Genomic DNA, 14,994 nt, shown 5'->3' with positions numbered 1-14,994 from the left:
TTTTTTTTGGGTTATGTTTATATGTCCAATTACTTTTGAGCTCCTAAAATGTGGAGTGTTTGTAAACAAATGTGTACAATTCCTACATTTTCTATCAGATATTTTTGTTCAACCCTTTAAATTAAACGTTACAATCTGCACTTGAATTCTGTTGTAGAGGTTTCATTTCAAATCCAATGCGGTGGCATGCAGAGCCCCAACTCACAAAAATTGTTTACTGTCCAAATATTTCTGGCCCTAACTGTATCATGGTCGACAGTGTCAAAAGCTGCACTGAAGTCCAACAGAACCAGCACTGCGGTTCTCCCACAGTCCGTATTTTTATGGATATCATTGAATACTTTTACGAGGGCAGTCTCCGTGCTGTGGTGAGCACGAAAACCAGATTGGAAAGTGTCAAAGCAGTTGGTCATCATGAGGAAACTATTTAATTGTTTACACACAGTTTTTTCAATAACTTTGCTGATGAATGGGAGGTTTGAGATCAGCCTGTAATTCTGCAGTAGTGATTTGTCCAGATTGTTCTTTTTTAGCAGTTGCTTCAGTTCCCTCATCTAACTGTCAGTTGCTTCAGTTGATGCCTGGTACAGTACTAATCATCCAAATACAAGCAAATTTGTTGAAGGTTAGCCTATTTTGTCAGTGAGCATAAAATAAAGCCATTTAATAGTTCACAATTTGCAGTAGCAGCATTATAAATTGTCGCAGAGTTGATGTATTTCATTAATTCAGTTCATAGTGTCTTTTGTATGTCGTAAACTTTAAATTTGTTCCACACACAGGGATAATGAAATGAATGAAGGACTTCCTCAGTATGCAATAAACCTCTCCAAAGCAATGCTAATGCCCTGACACATCTAAACATTGCTGGAGTCCAGTGTTCAGTCAGATCATATGCTGTCAGAGAAAAGCATACATTCAGTGAGTACGTATGCATACACAATAAGAGGTCCTGTCAATTAAGCAACAAAGATGCAACAAAAAAAAAGTAAATACATTTTTTTATAACTAATGTATATAGATGCATTGCCGTGGTTTCAAAGTGTATTTAAAGCAGGGTGTTTTAAATACGCCACAAAACACGCCTTGTATAAAACCCACCTTCCTGTTTGTGATGATGGTCTGACTTGTTTAACTGCTAGGTCATGATGTCATAATAACAAAATATAACTAATACGTCATGGTGTCATGTTGGTGATTAAATAAAAGCACTTCTCTGACAGATATAATCATCAGTTTGTGCTACATTTATGACAATCTGACAACATATGCTGATCTGACAGAACATTGGACCTCGAGGCCTGATGTGGGCCACAATATAACATTACTGGAGTTTTTGATATTCTAATTTTCTATGTCTTTTTGGCCTTATAATAGGGGTCTCGTGAATAAGAAAATGTTAGATAATGAAGGATTAAAACATGTTGGCATTCTGTCAAAGCCAGCATCGTGAGATCACCAAGATGGGATAAAATGTTTTTTTCTTTTTCAATTTATGTTTAAATTGCTTTCTTGGCATTACAGCAATCAAACCCATCCTGTTATTTCTCAACAATTTTTTCCATGTTTCCAGTCTATTTTTGATCATTTTTCATGGTGATGAGTTTGAAGCTTTTGAGGTTTAAAGTCCTCCTTACTGAACTTTAGCCCTCTTTACAAAATCTCAATTGGTTTGGACTGGCCCAGACTTTTGGACTGGTCCACTCCAAACCAATGATACTGTGTCCAGTAAGAAGAAATATGCATGTCAATCTTAAAGATTGTCTTTAATCTAAATCTGCCAGGGTAGTGAATAATTCTGGAATTAGTGGTAAATGTCTTCTTTCTGCAAGATTCAAACAGTAAACAGTCTTCAGCAGGGTTACTTGTATAATTTCACATGTGGCCTTGTTATAACTGTCCTATCTAGTTTCCATGGCTTTGAAAATAAGATTGGGTACAAATCCATTTATAAATTAGAATGTCATAGAATATGTTATTTATTTCGGTAACTCAGTGATGCATGTTATGAAGATTAATTGCACACAGGCTGTTTCAAGCCTTGTTTTTTTAGGATTACCTTCTGCTTCCAGCTAACCAAAACACAACATCAAAGATTTGAATATTACATCAGACCAATAAAAAAAGAAAAAATAACATTTCAGTTGTTTCATTGTTTCATTGTCAAATGCGACTTTAATGAAACCATATTACTTGTATAGAAATAGATGAAAACATTGTTTCTGTCTGTTGGTTTGACTTTCTGCTGTATAGGCCCATTTGCTTCTACCCTCCGAACACTAAATTTATATGACTGACTCACTGTGTGCATGATGGCTAATTTAAACTTTCACTTAGCGAAAACTGGAGCTGGTCATTTAAAATTATTTTTACATTTGCCATCCATTTCTTGTAGGAGCTTCATGCTGAAGGGGAGGAGAAGTTCCTGCTGAGGCTAAAACACATCAGAAAACATTTTGAAGACACATAAAAGCTTTCAGTCTCTGTCTCAGTGTGTGTGACGCCCCACAGTTATTAAACTGTGGGGGGTCTCTCAGACTGATTGAAGAGTTAAATGTTCTAATCAATACTTTGCAAATAGGAACACGGCCCAACTGCTGTGCCAACTCACTGGAGACACAGGAAAGAGGAGGGAGAACTAATCCTAGAGAGAATACACTGAAGGCTTTTGTGTTGTGTGTAACTTAGCAGACCATGAACATCCCAGGCTCTGTGGATATGAGCTATGTTCATATCCAGCGTTATGTAAGGTTTCTCCTGAAATTACCTCAGTGTTGCACACACAAAGCTGAGATGTGTGTTTTTAGCCGGTAGGTCTGTTGTAATCCAGGGATGGTTGACTTTACATCCAATCACTCACCGCTGTCAGAAGTTTTTAGATAAGCTGACTTTATTTACTTTTTTTCTCTGTGTCATTTGAACAAATTAACTAAAATGTGAGGCAACGTTAAATCGGGGACTCTGACGTAACACAGAACAGATTCAGATTCAGATTTTGTCTTTCGCTTTTCCCACATCAAAATAAAAAGTTTATTTATATAGCGCATTTACAACAGCCTCAGCTGACCAAAGTGCTTCACAACAAACATCATCAGTAGACAAATGACAAAATGGAAAAAAAAAAGTTTAGTAAAACTAATAAGATAAAGATAAACTTGGCAGAGATACCAATTCAAATAAATAAAAACTAAACAAAAACTTAAAATTTAGCTGCAGCAATTTTTTTTCCATCATTTAACTTTTTCTCTGTAACTGGTGTTGAAGGCCATGGAGAATAGATGAGTTTTCAGGCTGGACTTAAACTGATCAACTGACTGAGAAAACTGTGTATACAAAGAGTTACAATAATCTAAATGTGATGTAATAAATGTGTGAATAGTCCTGAGGGTCAGAATACTTATGACCATGTAATATTTAAAAATATAAATATTATATGTAAAAATTTAAAGCGCTGTGAATGCTTTCTGTACCCACTGTAAATTGCTCATAGATTTCTGAGAAACTTTAGTTGAAGTATGTGTGGCCTGAGCTTCAACAATTTCAATGATTCTTCCAATTTATGTTTATTTGTTTTGATCTCCATTAGCCTCGGCCATAAAAACGGTTACTCTTACTGGGGTCCACATCATAAAAAACTCATTTATTACTCATTCTTTACACACATTTAATATAACATAGTGATTCATAAAATTACAATTTAAACACCTTACATGTTAAAATAATTAAATAGAACTATTCATGACTGTTTCAAGCAGATGAAGGAAGGGAGTTCAATGTTTTCATTCCTTTACAAATATCAGTGTTCTGTTCAATATTCCTTGCATCGTGGAAAAGTACAACAATGTAAAGCACGCCATGTATTTAAGTGAAGTTTGGCTTATAAAAGGGTGATTAAAAAATATGTGCTACTGTAGATACTGCAATATATATATATATATATATATATATATATATATAGATATATTTATATTTATATATATATATATATATATATATATATATATATATATATATTAAAATACCATAAACCAAGAACTCATTGTCTATTTCAATCATTTCTATGAATGTTAAAGCTTTGCCTCTGTTGATGAGAACACAGCATGTGTAACAGTCTGGGTTAATACTGCTTTTAGGAGGTTCATTTGGAATCCTGTATAGAGTATGTGTTGCAGATATGTTCAAACTCTGTAAGAGCCTGTAAGTAAAAGCATATTCTTAAAAAAACTGTTAACAAAGGATTCCTCTGAACACTAACTTTGATGCTGAGGAGTCATGCTGGCTTATATTGCATTTCAAGTCAACAAGATGTTCAGGAGAGTGACATCTGGGCCTCTTTGGTTTGTCTGCCTACCTCACCAGGACTCCTTCCAGCCCTGCAATTAGACCGCTCCATTCACACTGTCCAGGCAGCTCTTCATTGCTCAGCCTTTTGTGAACACCACAGGGTTTTTTGTTCCAACTTGAGCCTCTTTTTACTGAGCACTCTTAGAAATGTCCTGGGCCTAGGCGTGGGAGACATCTGTTGAGAAGTGCCTTGGATTCATGTCACAGAGCAGGTCATATTTTATTGAAAATGAGCTGAACCCAATGACAACAATGGTAATTAGGCAGAAGTTTTGGATGTCGTTGGAGTCCACAGTGCTACCAAAAGCAGCAGTGTGGCTCCTACTCAGGGGGAAGAGGTTAAATCCGGCCAGTGAAGGTGCTGTGAGCGTGAACCCAGACAGATCCAGTCCAAACCTAATATCATGTCTCTACATCTTATTGCTCTTTACACTCTTTTGGCTTAACTGAATGACCAGAATGGAGCTGTTCACAAAATCAGAATCTTTTTTAGATAAAACAAAGCATTTACAGACTCTTTAGATTCATGTGGGTCTCTCAAATTCATTTGGTCTTGAATTGAATCTTGACTGTGAAAAGAAATAAAACTGCAAGTGAGTGCTGCTGTCCCAATGCTCTGTTTTTCTTAGCCCTCTGGCTGCTGTAGCACAATGAGATTGATTGTTGAGAGTGATCATTGAAGTGAACAGCATCTGAAGACCAATATTTACTCTAATTTGCAAGAATCTGACCTATTTAGCCTCCTGTCAACCTATAAATTTACAGCCTCAGCTTATATCCTGTCCCAGATTGTTGCTGAACTTCTCAGAAACCAGAACACAGGTGTCCTGTAGTTTTAGTATGCTGAAACAGAAATCTACCTTCTTATTTTTGTCTGAACAGATCCTGAAATAATTAGGCAAGTCTATGCATCTACAAGATTCAAGCCTTCGTTTTGTTTGAATATCAATCCCATTTCAGTGATTTAGGTAAATGTCTGCTTATCAGACAACGGCTGAAGTTGGAACGGATGGCTCCAGTCACATTCAGCCATCACCACATGCATCTGAAATATAGATTCATGTGCTTTGATAAACAACCTGCACCTTCTTTCTATTTTACTTGTACTTTACTGGTATTCAGTTTTATACACCTTGAACTCCCATGTTGTCACAATGTATTTAGTGGCCATATTATGTGATGAGCTATTTGTAATAGTGAAATAAAAGTCTACAAGGTTTTGTTTTTTATTATTTATAATAAAAATGTCTTAAGTGTAGAGTATTTTTGTATTCAGCCCACTTGAGTCAATACTATGTAGAACCACCTGCTAGTGGATGTTAAACAGCTGGTTGCTAGTTTGTCTCTACCAGATTTGTATGGCTACAGATCCATATTTCTGCTCAGTATTTATTGGAAAAGTTTGTCAGTTGGACTGTATGGAGAACATCTAAAAATATTTCAAGTTTGTTTATGTAGCACCATTTCAAATGCTGTCTCAATGCACTTTACAAAAAAATACAATTTAATCCAGTCAAGATACTTTCCAATTGATGCTAGTTGTCAAACAGTAAATGAAGCTCAGTTCATTATTAAAAGTAGCTTTAAATTTCTAAGGAAACCCAGCAGAGCATCAAGTCATTAACTTGCAGCATTCACTACTCCTTGACATAGTACATAGTGACAGTCACTCGTGTTATGTCATTGACTTTACATCAATCCCTCATACTGAGCAGGCATGTAGTGACAATGGAAGCAAAACCAAAGCCTGGATCAGCAAAAGTGGCTATGTGCCACGACTGACTGGGAGTTGGAGAAGATAGAGCAGAATGTACAAGAAAGAACAGGTAAACTGATGTAGGATTACTTTTGATGTTCATCAAAATAAAAAGATAATAGCAGGATCGAGAGAATGATTAGTTGATGGCAGCAGTATGTCAGCTCATGGCCTCCTCCAGGAAGAAATCGTACTGTCAATCCAGGTGGATGTCCGAGTCCTACTACGTCTCCAGCTGCTCCACCCTGTCAGTCCACCATGTATAACCAAGAGTCTCTGTGATGCAAATGTTGAAAACCTCAGAGCCTCTGCAGCAAGTTCCCTGGAGACATTTCATTTCTCGTGTTAGACTGGGCTTTCAATAAAAATGCAAGCCCAACATTTTATCATTGTCACTTTAAAAATAGATGAGATTTTTTTTTACCCAGTCAGTAAAAATGACAGACAACAAAAAAGTCTAGCCCAGCAACTGCAACATAAAAATTTTAAAATCATGTTAGTTCTTTAAATTTGAAATGATTAATTTTCTTATTAGGAAAGACACCACACATGACTACATTTTAAATTGTGGTTGTGACAGGATAAAAGATTAATAAAAAACCTTCTTGAGGTATTAATTCTACAGTGGCGTTTCCTGACTCCACACTTGTACTACAGCTCAGTTTAAAGCTGCTTTGAAGGTGAAACCCAGATCCCCAGCGAACAGCATTTGCTTAGAAAACCAGTCACAACTGGTTGCTGTCATTCTGAGTTCATAAACAAAATATTACTGTATGTCTCATTATATTTATTAATAATGACTGATCATTAATGAATGATTTCCAGAATGAGCTGTGAGCCAACTGGCAGCACACAGCTGCTGATGTCTGGATCCTTCAGAGGAGGCCAGAACCCCAAAACTGCCCCATATTTTCTATCAGCTGCAATTTGTTTCAGATTGAGCACTAGAAGCAAATCATGCAAAGCATTGGCATGGACCTGATCATATCTTTATAGAAGTGGACGATAGTAAAACTTCTGAAATAAGATACATTGTTGAGAACACAATTGAACCAAAGGATCTGTTGTGGCCGTGATGGAGAACAGCTTCCGGAGCTTCAGGTCTCATGCTTTTGATTAGATTGTGATCTCTAACTGGTTTCTCTCCAGATGTCGACTCAGGTGTATTCTTCCATTTGCTTTCACTTCTGTTACCATTCTAGGAAATTATTAAATGGCTCTGTTCCAAACTATTACCAGAGTCAACATAAGCTACAAGAACAGCATTTTTTTTATCATTATTTTTTTTATTATTATTTCTATTTTTACTCCTGCAATCATTCTCAGAGTTGTGACTTGTTAACTGAGACAATATTTTGGTTCAGTGATAATGAGAGAAGTGATTTGAAATGATCTTCGAGTCACAAACCCCCCAAAAAAGAAGAATGGATAAAAGAAAACAGGCAAAGGTGTTTTTAGCTTCAAAGCTGCCATTGCTTGGACTGATCTTGGCTTGTGCCGTCCCTCAGAGGGGGGCGGCAGACGCTGTTGCTCTGACACAGAGACGCACAGCCACGGCTGATGGAAGCCTAACGAGGCATTCTGCTTGTTAGCTGCTAATTGAGCGGTCAGAGCCAAGACTGGAGTGCGCCATCTGTTTGTCACAGAGGAACATCTTGTCGCTTCACGCCCATCAGTGAGCCCCCTTCTCTCTCTGTGGTGTGATATTAATAGCTCAAGCCCACAGAGAAAAATAAATAAAGAAACTTAAGTAAAGTAATGAAGGGTGGAGGGTCAATGAAAGGTCTGCAGACGCAATCCTGACAATTTCAAAAAAAAATCTGATGTTCCTTTAAGAAATGTTTATTATTCTGTGCAATTGCAGATTTTATATACTGTTCAAATGAAGAGGTGGGCATTACTGAAAGTCAGAAGATGATTCAATGAGACCATACAATGAGACCTTACAATGAGACCATAAATGTATTTTCTAAAAATAACTTTTTTCAAATTTTTGTCATTTTCGTAACTTTTACTTTCAATTTACTTAAGGCCAATGTTGTAAAACTGTTTTTTGTATTTCTCAATACTTTCCTTGCCATGTCAGTGTTCTACAGCCTAATGCACTTCCTTCTCTTCTTGTGCAGATTGCTCTTTCATATAAAAGGTGTTTTACTGTGTACATAGCAAAAGAACACTGATCTTTAGTTCAGTATCACTCCTTGCCAAAACTTTGGGTGGTCAGTTCAGAGAGACTTGACCAGTCCCAGGACCCTGGTCTCTGCCAACACCAGATCTGTTTTTGTCATTTTGGTGAATTAGTTGTGAAAAGTCAGGGAAGATATGGTTAGTTTGAATGGAAACATGACAAAAGCTGCTCAGCAATTATAATAACAGTTTGTTTGCTCTAATTCCAAATAAGGCCTTTCTATTGATGATTGAGAGGAAGAAAGTAATTTTCATCAAGTTATTTTATAATAAAGTATAAATAAATAGTTATTTTTTGAATGACCTTCCCTCTGTTATTTCCTGGGAAACAATAAGAGCCCAACTTGTTCTAACAGTAAATGTAAATCTACCAGAGACGTGAATGATTCTGTGCAGACATACTCAGCACAGTTAGCTGGGACTAACCAAACACAGACATGCGTGTGTAGGTGTGTTCTCAGCATCTGCAGACCAAGCAGATTACCTGCCAAGTTTCCAAGGAAGGATTTATCAGCCAAAAGAAGAACATGTATGAAAACCAACCAACAATATGAATATGGCTTTAGCTTTTCATATTAATATTGCAATGTCTGGTTGAGTTTTGATCTTCAGAGGGAACCAACTGTTCTGAAGGTGAAACAGTTTCTCTGCTGCTCATCTTCCTTCCTGGGTCACTGGTTGCTTGGCACTGCTCCACGGCTGTGCTCCACTGTACGTGTGTGTGTATGTGGAACCAGCTCCGTGGAGGTGCTAATTTGTTAATGTTTCTCAGTGCAGAATCTTAATTAGTGTTGTAAGCTTCATGCCTAATTTAGTGATTACACACCAGATAAATGAAGTAATGTAAATCTCAGGATTTTCAAATTGTTCCACACCTTTCAGCCTTTTCTTACATATTCTTCATAAACCTGTAGAGAGGTAATAACTTTTATGTCAACCTGCCGTTTCATAATCTAAGGTTTTTTTCTGTCTACAGTCCATATTCTAAAAGAAGTCAGCTGAAACACTGACTTCCTTTAAATCTCGACTAAAAGCGCACCTGTTTAGAATTGTATTTGAAACGTAATCAATTAAAAATTTAATGATGGAACTTAATTTATTGTTTATTCTATGTTGCATGACTTTGTGCTTTTGTGTTTGTCTTTGAAATGCCTTGCTGCTGAAATGTGCTATACAAATAAAATTTGATTGGTTGATTCTATTTGACGCTGTCCACTAGTCCATTCGTATATAGACAGAATCAACTTTTTTCCTCATTTTGGTTATGTGTAATACATTTTAAATGATACAATTCATATCAAGTGCAGCCTTTCAGCTTTAACTCAGTAGGTTGATCTAAAACGTGCATAAAAATGTGAGGAACTAAATGTTTTTTAACACAATAATTTCATCTCAGGGCGTCAAACGTTTTCTCTCCAACAAACTCTTAGGACAACTCCTGCAAATCCTCCATTACATGGTTTTCAAAAGCGGGCTATACTATTGGAGTTTAACTGATCAGTGTAAGTCCCTTGGCTTTGATCTCTGGGTTTGATGGTTAAAATTATTTCATGGTGATGCTTCAGGCATAGGAAGAATTAATCTACATTTATTTATCGGCATCAACCTGTTTAAGTTTGCATTTGAATAATTTAATGAGATATTTAATGCATTGTTTGTGAAATAAATTAAACATTGCTTTATTTGCATATAATCAAAAATTGATGTATTTATTTAATTTTGTCTTTTAACTCTGTTCTTTATTTCCTCATAAATTGTGCAATCATTTAGTTCAACCCACTGAATCAAAGCTGAAGGTCTGCACTTCAGCTGTATCTGAGTTGTTTCATTTAAAATCCTTTGTGGTAATATAGAGAACTCTGTCCAGCTATGTATGGTAGTGTACATAGCTGCAGGTTAATTGTCATACTTGTCCTCAGGGCTGGTTCAGTCCTGGCCAGGTGTTTGTCCTGGATGAGTACTGCGCTCGGTACGGGGTTCGAGGCTGCCACCGCCACCTGAGCTACCTGAAGGATCTCATGGACTATGCCGAGAACAGCGTGCTGGTTGACCCCATGCTGTTACATTACAGCTATGCTTTCTGTGCCTCACATATCCATGGAAACAGGTACCAATTCAGATCAAGTGCAGCCAGATCAAGCATTATTATGACAGAATAACTTTGGTCAGGGTGTCATCTACCACATCAGACACAAACATTTGATTCCCAGTTACCCCAATTGTGTGGGGCTTCCTGCTAGTGTCCTAATTTGTTAAGTTTTTGCTGACTACTTTGAGTTGGTTAAGAAAAAAAAACTGATCATATGAGATTTTTGAAAGCTTTACTCTTTGGCCATTTTTGTTTCTCCCGACATTTCACTTCTGTCTAATGGGTGTGAGAAAATCATTATGGTTAGTTAAATACAAGTTCATTATTCATACTAAAGACTGTTTACCTAAGGTGAGTTACGACTGATGTCACAAGATAACATCTTTGTTCTAAAGGAAAAGTGCTGAGTTCACTGCAATATATATTATAAGTACCATTCATTAGGCTCTTCACTGACATTGTCACTAATGTTGGTCGAACTGTTTTATGGAAGCATTAGGATATTACAGTTGAATTGTTTCATTACTAAAAGAGCAGATCTATTCTTATATATCCAGATTTTTTTAGAATCTAGAGACATATACTCAATTACATTTACTTGAGTAATGTTTTAGAAAATTTACTTTCAGGAGTATTTTTACTATGTTGCACTTTCTACCTTTACTTGAATAATTTTATCTACTCTTACATGAGTAAAATTTCTGGATTCTCTACCTACTCAATGAAGAACAAATAGGTTTAAACCAAAAATTCATGAGATAGACACACACCTGCAGTTTTTGTGAACGTTTCATAAGTTTTATGTTGAAAGAAACTGATTTGGAAATTTTTTTATTTTGCCTGACTGTTTTGTTATATGAATAATTGTCCTTTTCGTCCTTAACATACCAAAATTTCCCATTTACTTTATATTTTGGTCTGTCTGATTATGTAATTTTTACATATTGAATGATTGAACATTTGATGGGTTCTTCAGCATTTGAGTAGACTTTTTACCAAATACTTTTTTCTTTTGTGAGTAATTTCTTTGTTGGCTACTTTTTGCTTTTACTTGAGTAAAAATATATTGACGTAGTGCTACTCTTACTTGAGTATAATTTTTGTGTTCTCTGTCCACAACTGTATATTTCATGAGTTTTTATTTTGGATCATCTGCCATCTCTGATTTGTTTTTATGTTCAACACATAATAAAAATACATAATAAGATTTTAGAACATTTTTAGTTGTATGTTTGCTTATCAGGTGTCACAGTGTCACCAGGACATACATCAATTTTATCACATATTTCATATTGTCCTATAACATGCAGTTTTATTGTGCAATCAAAATGCAAAGGTGTTATTTTGAGATTTTATAGTAGCACATGTTCCCATCCATGTGAGGGAAGTTTGGGTAACACACTGAAAACCTGTATAATGCAGATAATACAACATATAGTTTTAAACTGGACTGAAATCAAGTTAAGTAGCTGAGATTCTACTAATCAAGACCCTACTTAAGTCTAAAATATGGAGCATATGGTTTCAGTGAAACCGTAGCCTCTTAGTTGAGTTCCAGTCTCTCTTTTACACTCCAGGTCTCAGAGAGGATCTTTTCTGAATGGAACATCTCTGACAGAAGTGCATTGTACTCCACCAGTGTGAAAGCACACATCAACAGGACTCACGGCTGCAGAGTTTGCTCTACGCATGCACAGGCAGACAACAACTAAACCAATCATGGACTGCATTGTGCTGTGTGCTACTTGACTCGTTCAGTTTGACTCATCCTCTCATACTGCTTATACGCGTGTCATAGAGATGACCTTTGTGTTTAATACAGATACCAGAGTGAGCTGTGAGGTCAAAGTGATTTGACAACATACTAAAACCACAGTGCCATCTAGTGCCCTGGCATGATAACTGCAGGTGTCTTGGTGGTCGTCTAAACAGTGATGCTGTGTCTAAACGTTGAAATGTCCCCAAACAACATCCACAAATACTGTCATTTTGCAGCCAGCATGTGAGCACAGCCTGACTTTAGACTTATGTTTATGTGATGGCAAAATACAATATAAATTGCAGTAATGAATAAAATCGCTTCTTAGGAGAAATTTTCTTTTAGAACTTGCATGGTAGCTCTGAAATTAACAAAGAGCCCAGTACAAAGTTACAGTGGTTGCTTTTCACATTGTTTAACATCATTTCTTCTCCTTGAATCTCCTCTTCACTTCCTCCCCCCCTGTGCTCTTAACAAGCAGGTAATTACTGATTTCTGTGCTTTCTCTCTTTGTTGACTCATTTAGTCAATTAGAAAGTGTAATGATTAGCTTCTTCAGTTAATCATCAGATATTACTTGATGCGGGGCGGGAGGGATTACTGGAACTGGCTTTTTGTCAGTTGAAGCTCTAATTTGAATAAATGTTCATTCAGGACTCGCCTGAGTGGGTGTAGAAGGGGGGGGCAAAGATTTTGGATTGCTGGCAGGCGTAATGGTGACAAGAAAAAATAATTAATTGTAGAAATGCAAAACTCCCTGGAGGGGAGGAGAAACTGAATGAACCACTGAAGAAAACTTGTCAAAAGCATTCAGGCAATATTTTTCTATACTTGTAATTCTCTGTTTGGTTCCAAAACTTAGTAGCCATCATGATTAATTGTTAATCATTTCAATTAGCTTTGTAGTAAGTGATATTCACATCAATGTAGATAAATTTTTTTTTACAGTTCTAATAGTGACCACAATGCAGCTCGCTGGTTCTGCTCCTTGGAGAAATTTAGATTACAGTTATAGCTACCGATACACTGATGCAACAGTTATTTAAATTACCAAAATGCAGCTATATTTTCATTGTTCAGTTGAAGAACCAATAGTTGATTGGGTTGAAAATCCAGAAAGTCCAGATTTTCCCCTAATGTATCTGTAAAAACACAGTTTCTCCATGTTGAAACACAGTTTCTACGTGTTTTGGCACATGTAGAAACTGGTACTAGTGGGACATTTTTGTTCAATTACCGCAATTTCCATACTATAAGTAGCGACTTTTCCAGACACTTTTAAGTCTGCGGTGTGGTAAATAGCCAACTTTTTACCAAGAAAAAGTGGGCTGCTCTGTGACAAAGAGATGGATCAATGTATTATTGAGAGCAACAACCATAGAGTGACTGAGGAAGAGTGTGTGAGACCAGGGATGCACAAAAGCACTCACTGCATCTTACTCACACAAACACAGCCAAATCCCCAAATTGTCTCATCCTGGTGGCACACAAAGCCATTACAATGTGTCCGACCCACACAAATACAGGCCACACGCATGCCGTGCACATGGCCCACAGAATCCACAATGTGGCTCCTGACGCTCAGTTCTACACCCACATAAACAGCAAATCTGACCCAAATAAAGCCCAGCACACATTTGTTACAAATTCCTCTAAATAATAAAAAAGGAAAACAAAGTTATCCTGTGTGAAGTGAACTCTTTCCTGCTGGTTCCAGGACCCAGGTCCTGAGTCCAGAGGAGGACGAGTTGAAACGGCAACATTTGCTTCATGTCTACTGTTTGTAGCAAACATTTCAATGAGATCTTGCAGAGCAGTATACCAATCAGTGAGTCTGCTGGGAGGAAGGATCTGCTTTAAAGCTCCTGTCTTCATTAAAGATGCAGTAGAATGGAACTGAGAGAGCTCTGCAGGTCAGCAGCAGCTTCATACTGTCTATCAGACAATGTCCATCAGCATGAAGGGACACACTGTTCTTCAGACACAGTATAGTGGGATCATCACGTTTATCTGTATAGCATATTTCAGCAAAAAAGGCAGTTCAAAGTGTTTTACATAAAAAAAACAAAAGTTAACAATTGAAACATAACATTTTTCCAAGTGACATCGTTACACATCAGAATGTTGATTAATGTGTAATTTATTCTGGTTCAACAGGGTTAGGGTTAATGGATTTTTAGTCGAGATTTAAAGAATATCAGTGTTTCAACTGATTTGCAATTTTCTGGAAGTTCGTTCGAGATTTGTGGTGCATAGAAGCTGAATGTTGCTTCTCCATATTTGATTCTAGTTCTGAGGACGCAGACCAGAACCAGAACCAGAAAATCTGACAGGTCTGGAAGATTAATCTAACAATCTTCCAGACCATAAAGCATTAAAAGATCTTTAACGTTTTGTGATGCTAAGCTGTTCAGTTATTTATAAACTAACAACAGTATTTTAAAGTCTATTTTTCAGTTTAAGGATTTTAGAACTGGGTGAAATCCTCTTTCTTCCTAGTTTGAATCAGAATACTAGCAGCAGTGTTTAGGATCAGCTGCAGCTGAAGGATTGATTCTTTTAGGCAGATTTGTGAAAACACTGTTGCAGAAATCAATGACATTTAAGATAAACACATGGATGTGTTTCTGCAGAACCTACTGAGACATTAGACCTTCAGCATCTGTTCAGCACTTGAATGGGTTTATAGTCATCTGGTGACATTGTAATGCAGAATTATGTATCACCTGTAAAGTTATGGTAACTAAACTTACCTCCTGCTCTAACTGGAGCCAGTGGGAGTATGTCGATATTGAATAAGAGGGTTCAGAGAATTGAACTTTGGGGTATCCCACTTGTGATTTCTCTTTGGTTCAATGA

General features: G+C 36.8%; 1 protein-coding gene across 3 annotated transcripts in view; it reads left to right on the top strand.

The window, feature by feature from the left end:
* cadps2 (Ca++-dependent secretion activator 2) overlaps nt 1–14,994 on the top strand; it is a 177,274-nt gene that overhangs the window by 85,319 nt on the left and 76,961 nt on the right. For all 3 annotated transcript variants that reach the window (XM_055025422.1, XM_055025423.1, XM_055025421.1), the window contains exon 13: nt 10,207–10,394. In XM_055025422.1, the coding sequence (XP_054881397.1) occupies nt 10,207–10,394 (188 nt within the window). The remainder of the gene's footprint in view (nt 1–10,206; nt 10,395–14,994) is intronic.

Source organism: Poeciliopsis prolifica, unplaced genomic scaffold (assembly GCF_027474105.1).
Source record: "Poeciliopsis prolifica strain line A6 unplaced genomic scaffold, Auburn_PproV2 SCAFFOLD147, whole genome shotgun sequence".
NCBI classification, from domain to species: domain Eukaryota; kingdom Metazoa; phylum Chordata; class Actinopteri; order Cyprinodontiformes; family Poeciliidae; genus Poeciliopsis; species Poeciliopsis prolifica.
The sequence above is the reverse complement of the archived record's forward strand: the minus strand, read 5'-3'. Positions and strand labels throughout refer to the sequence as shown.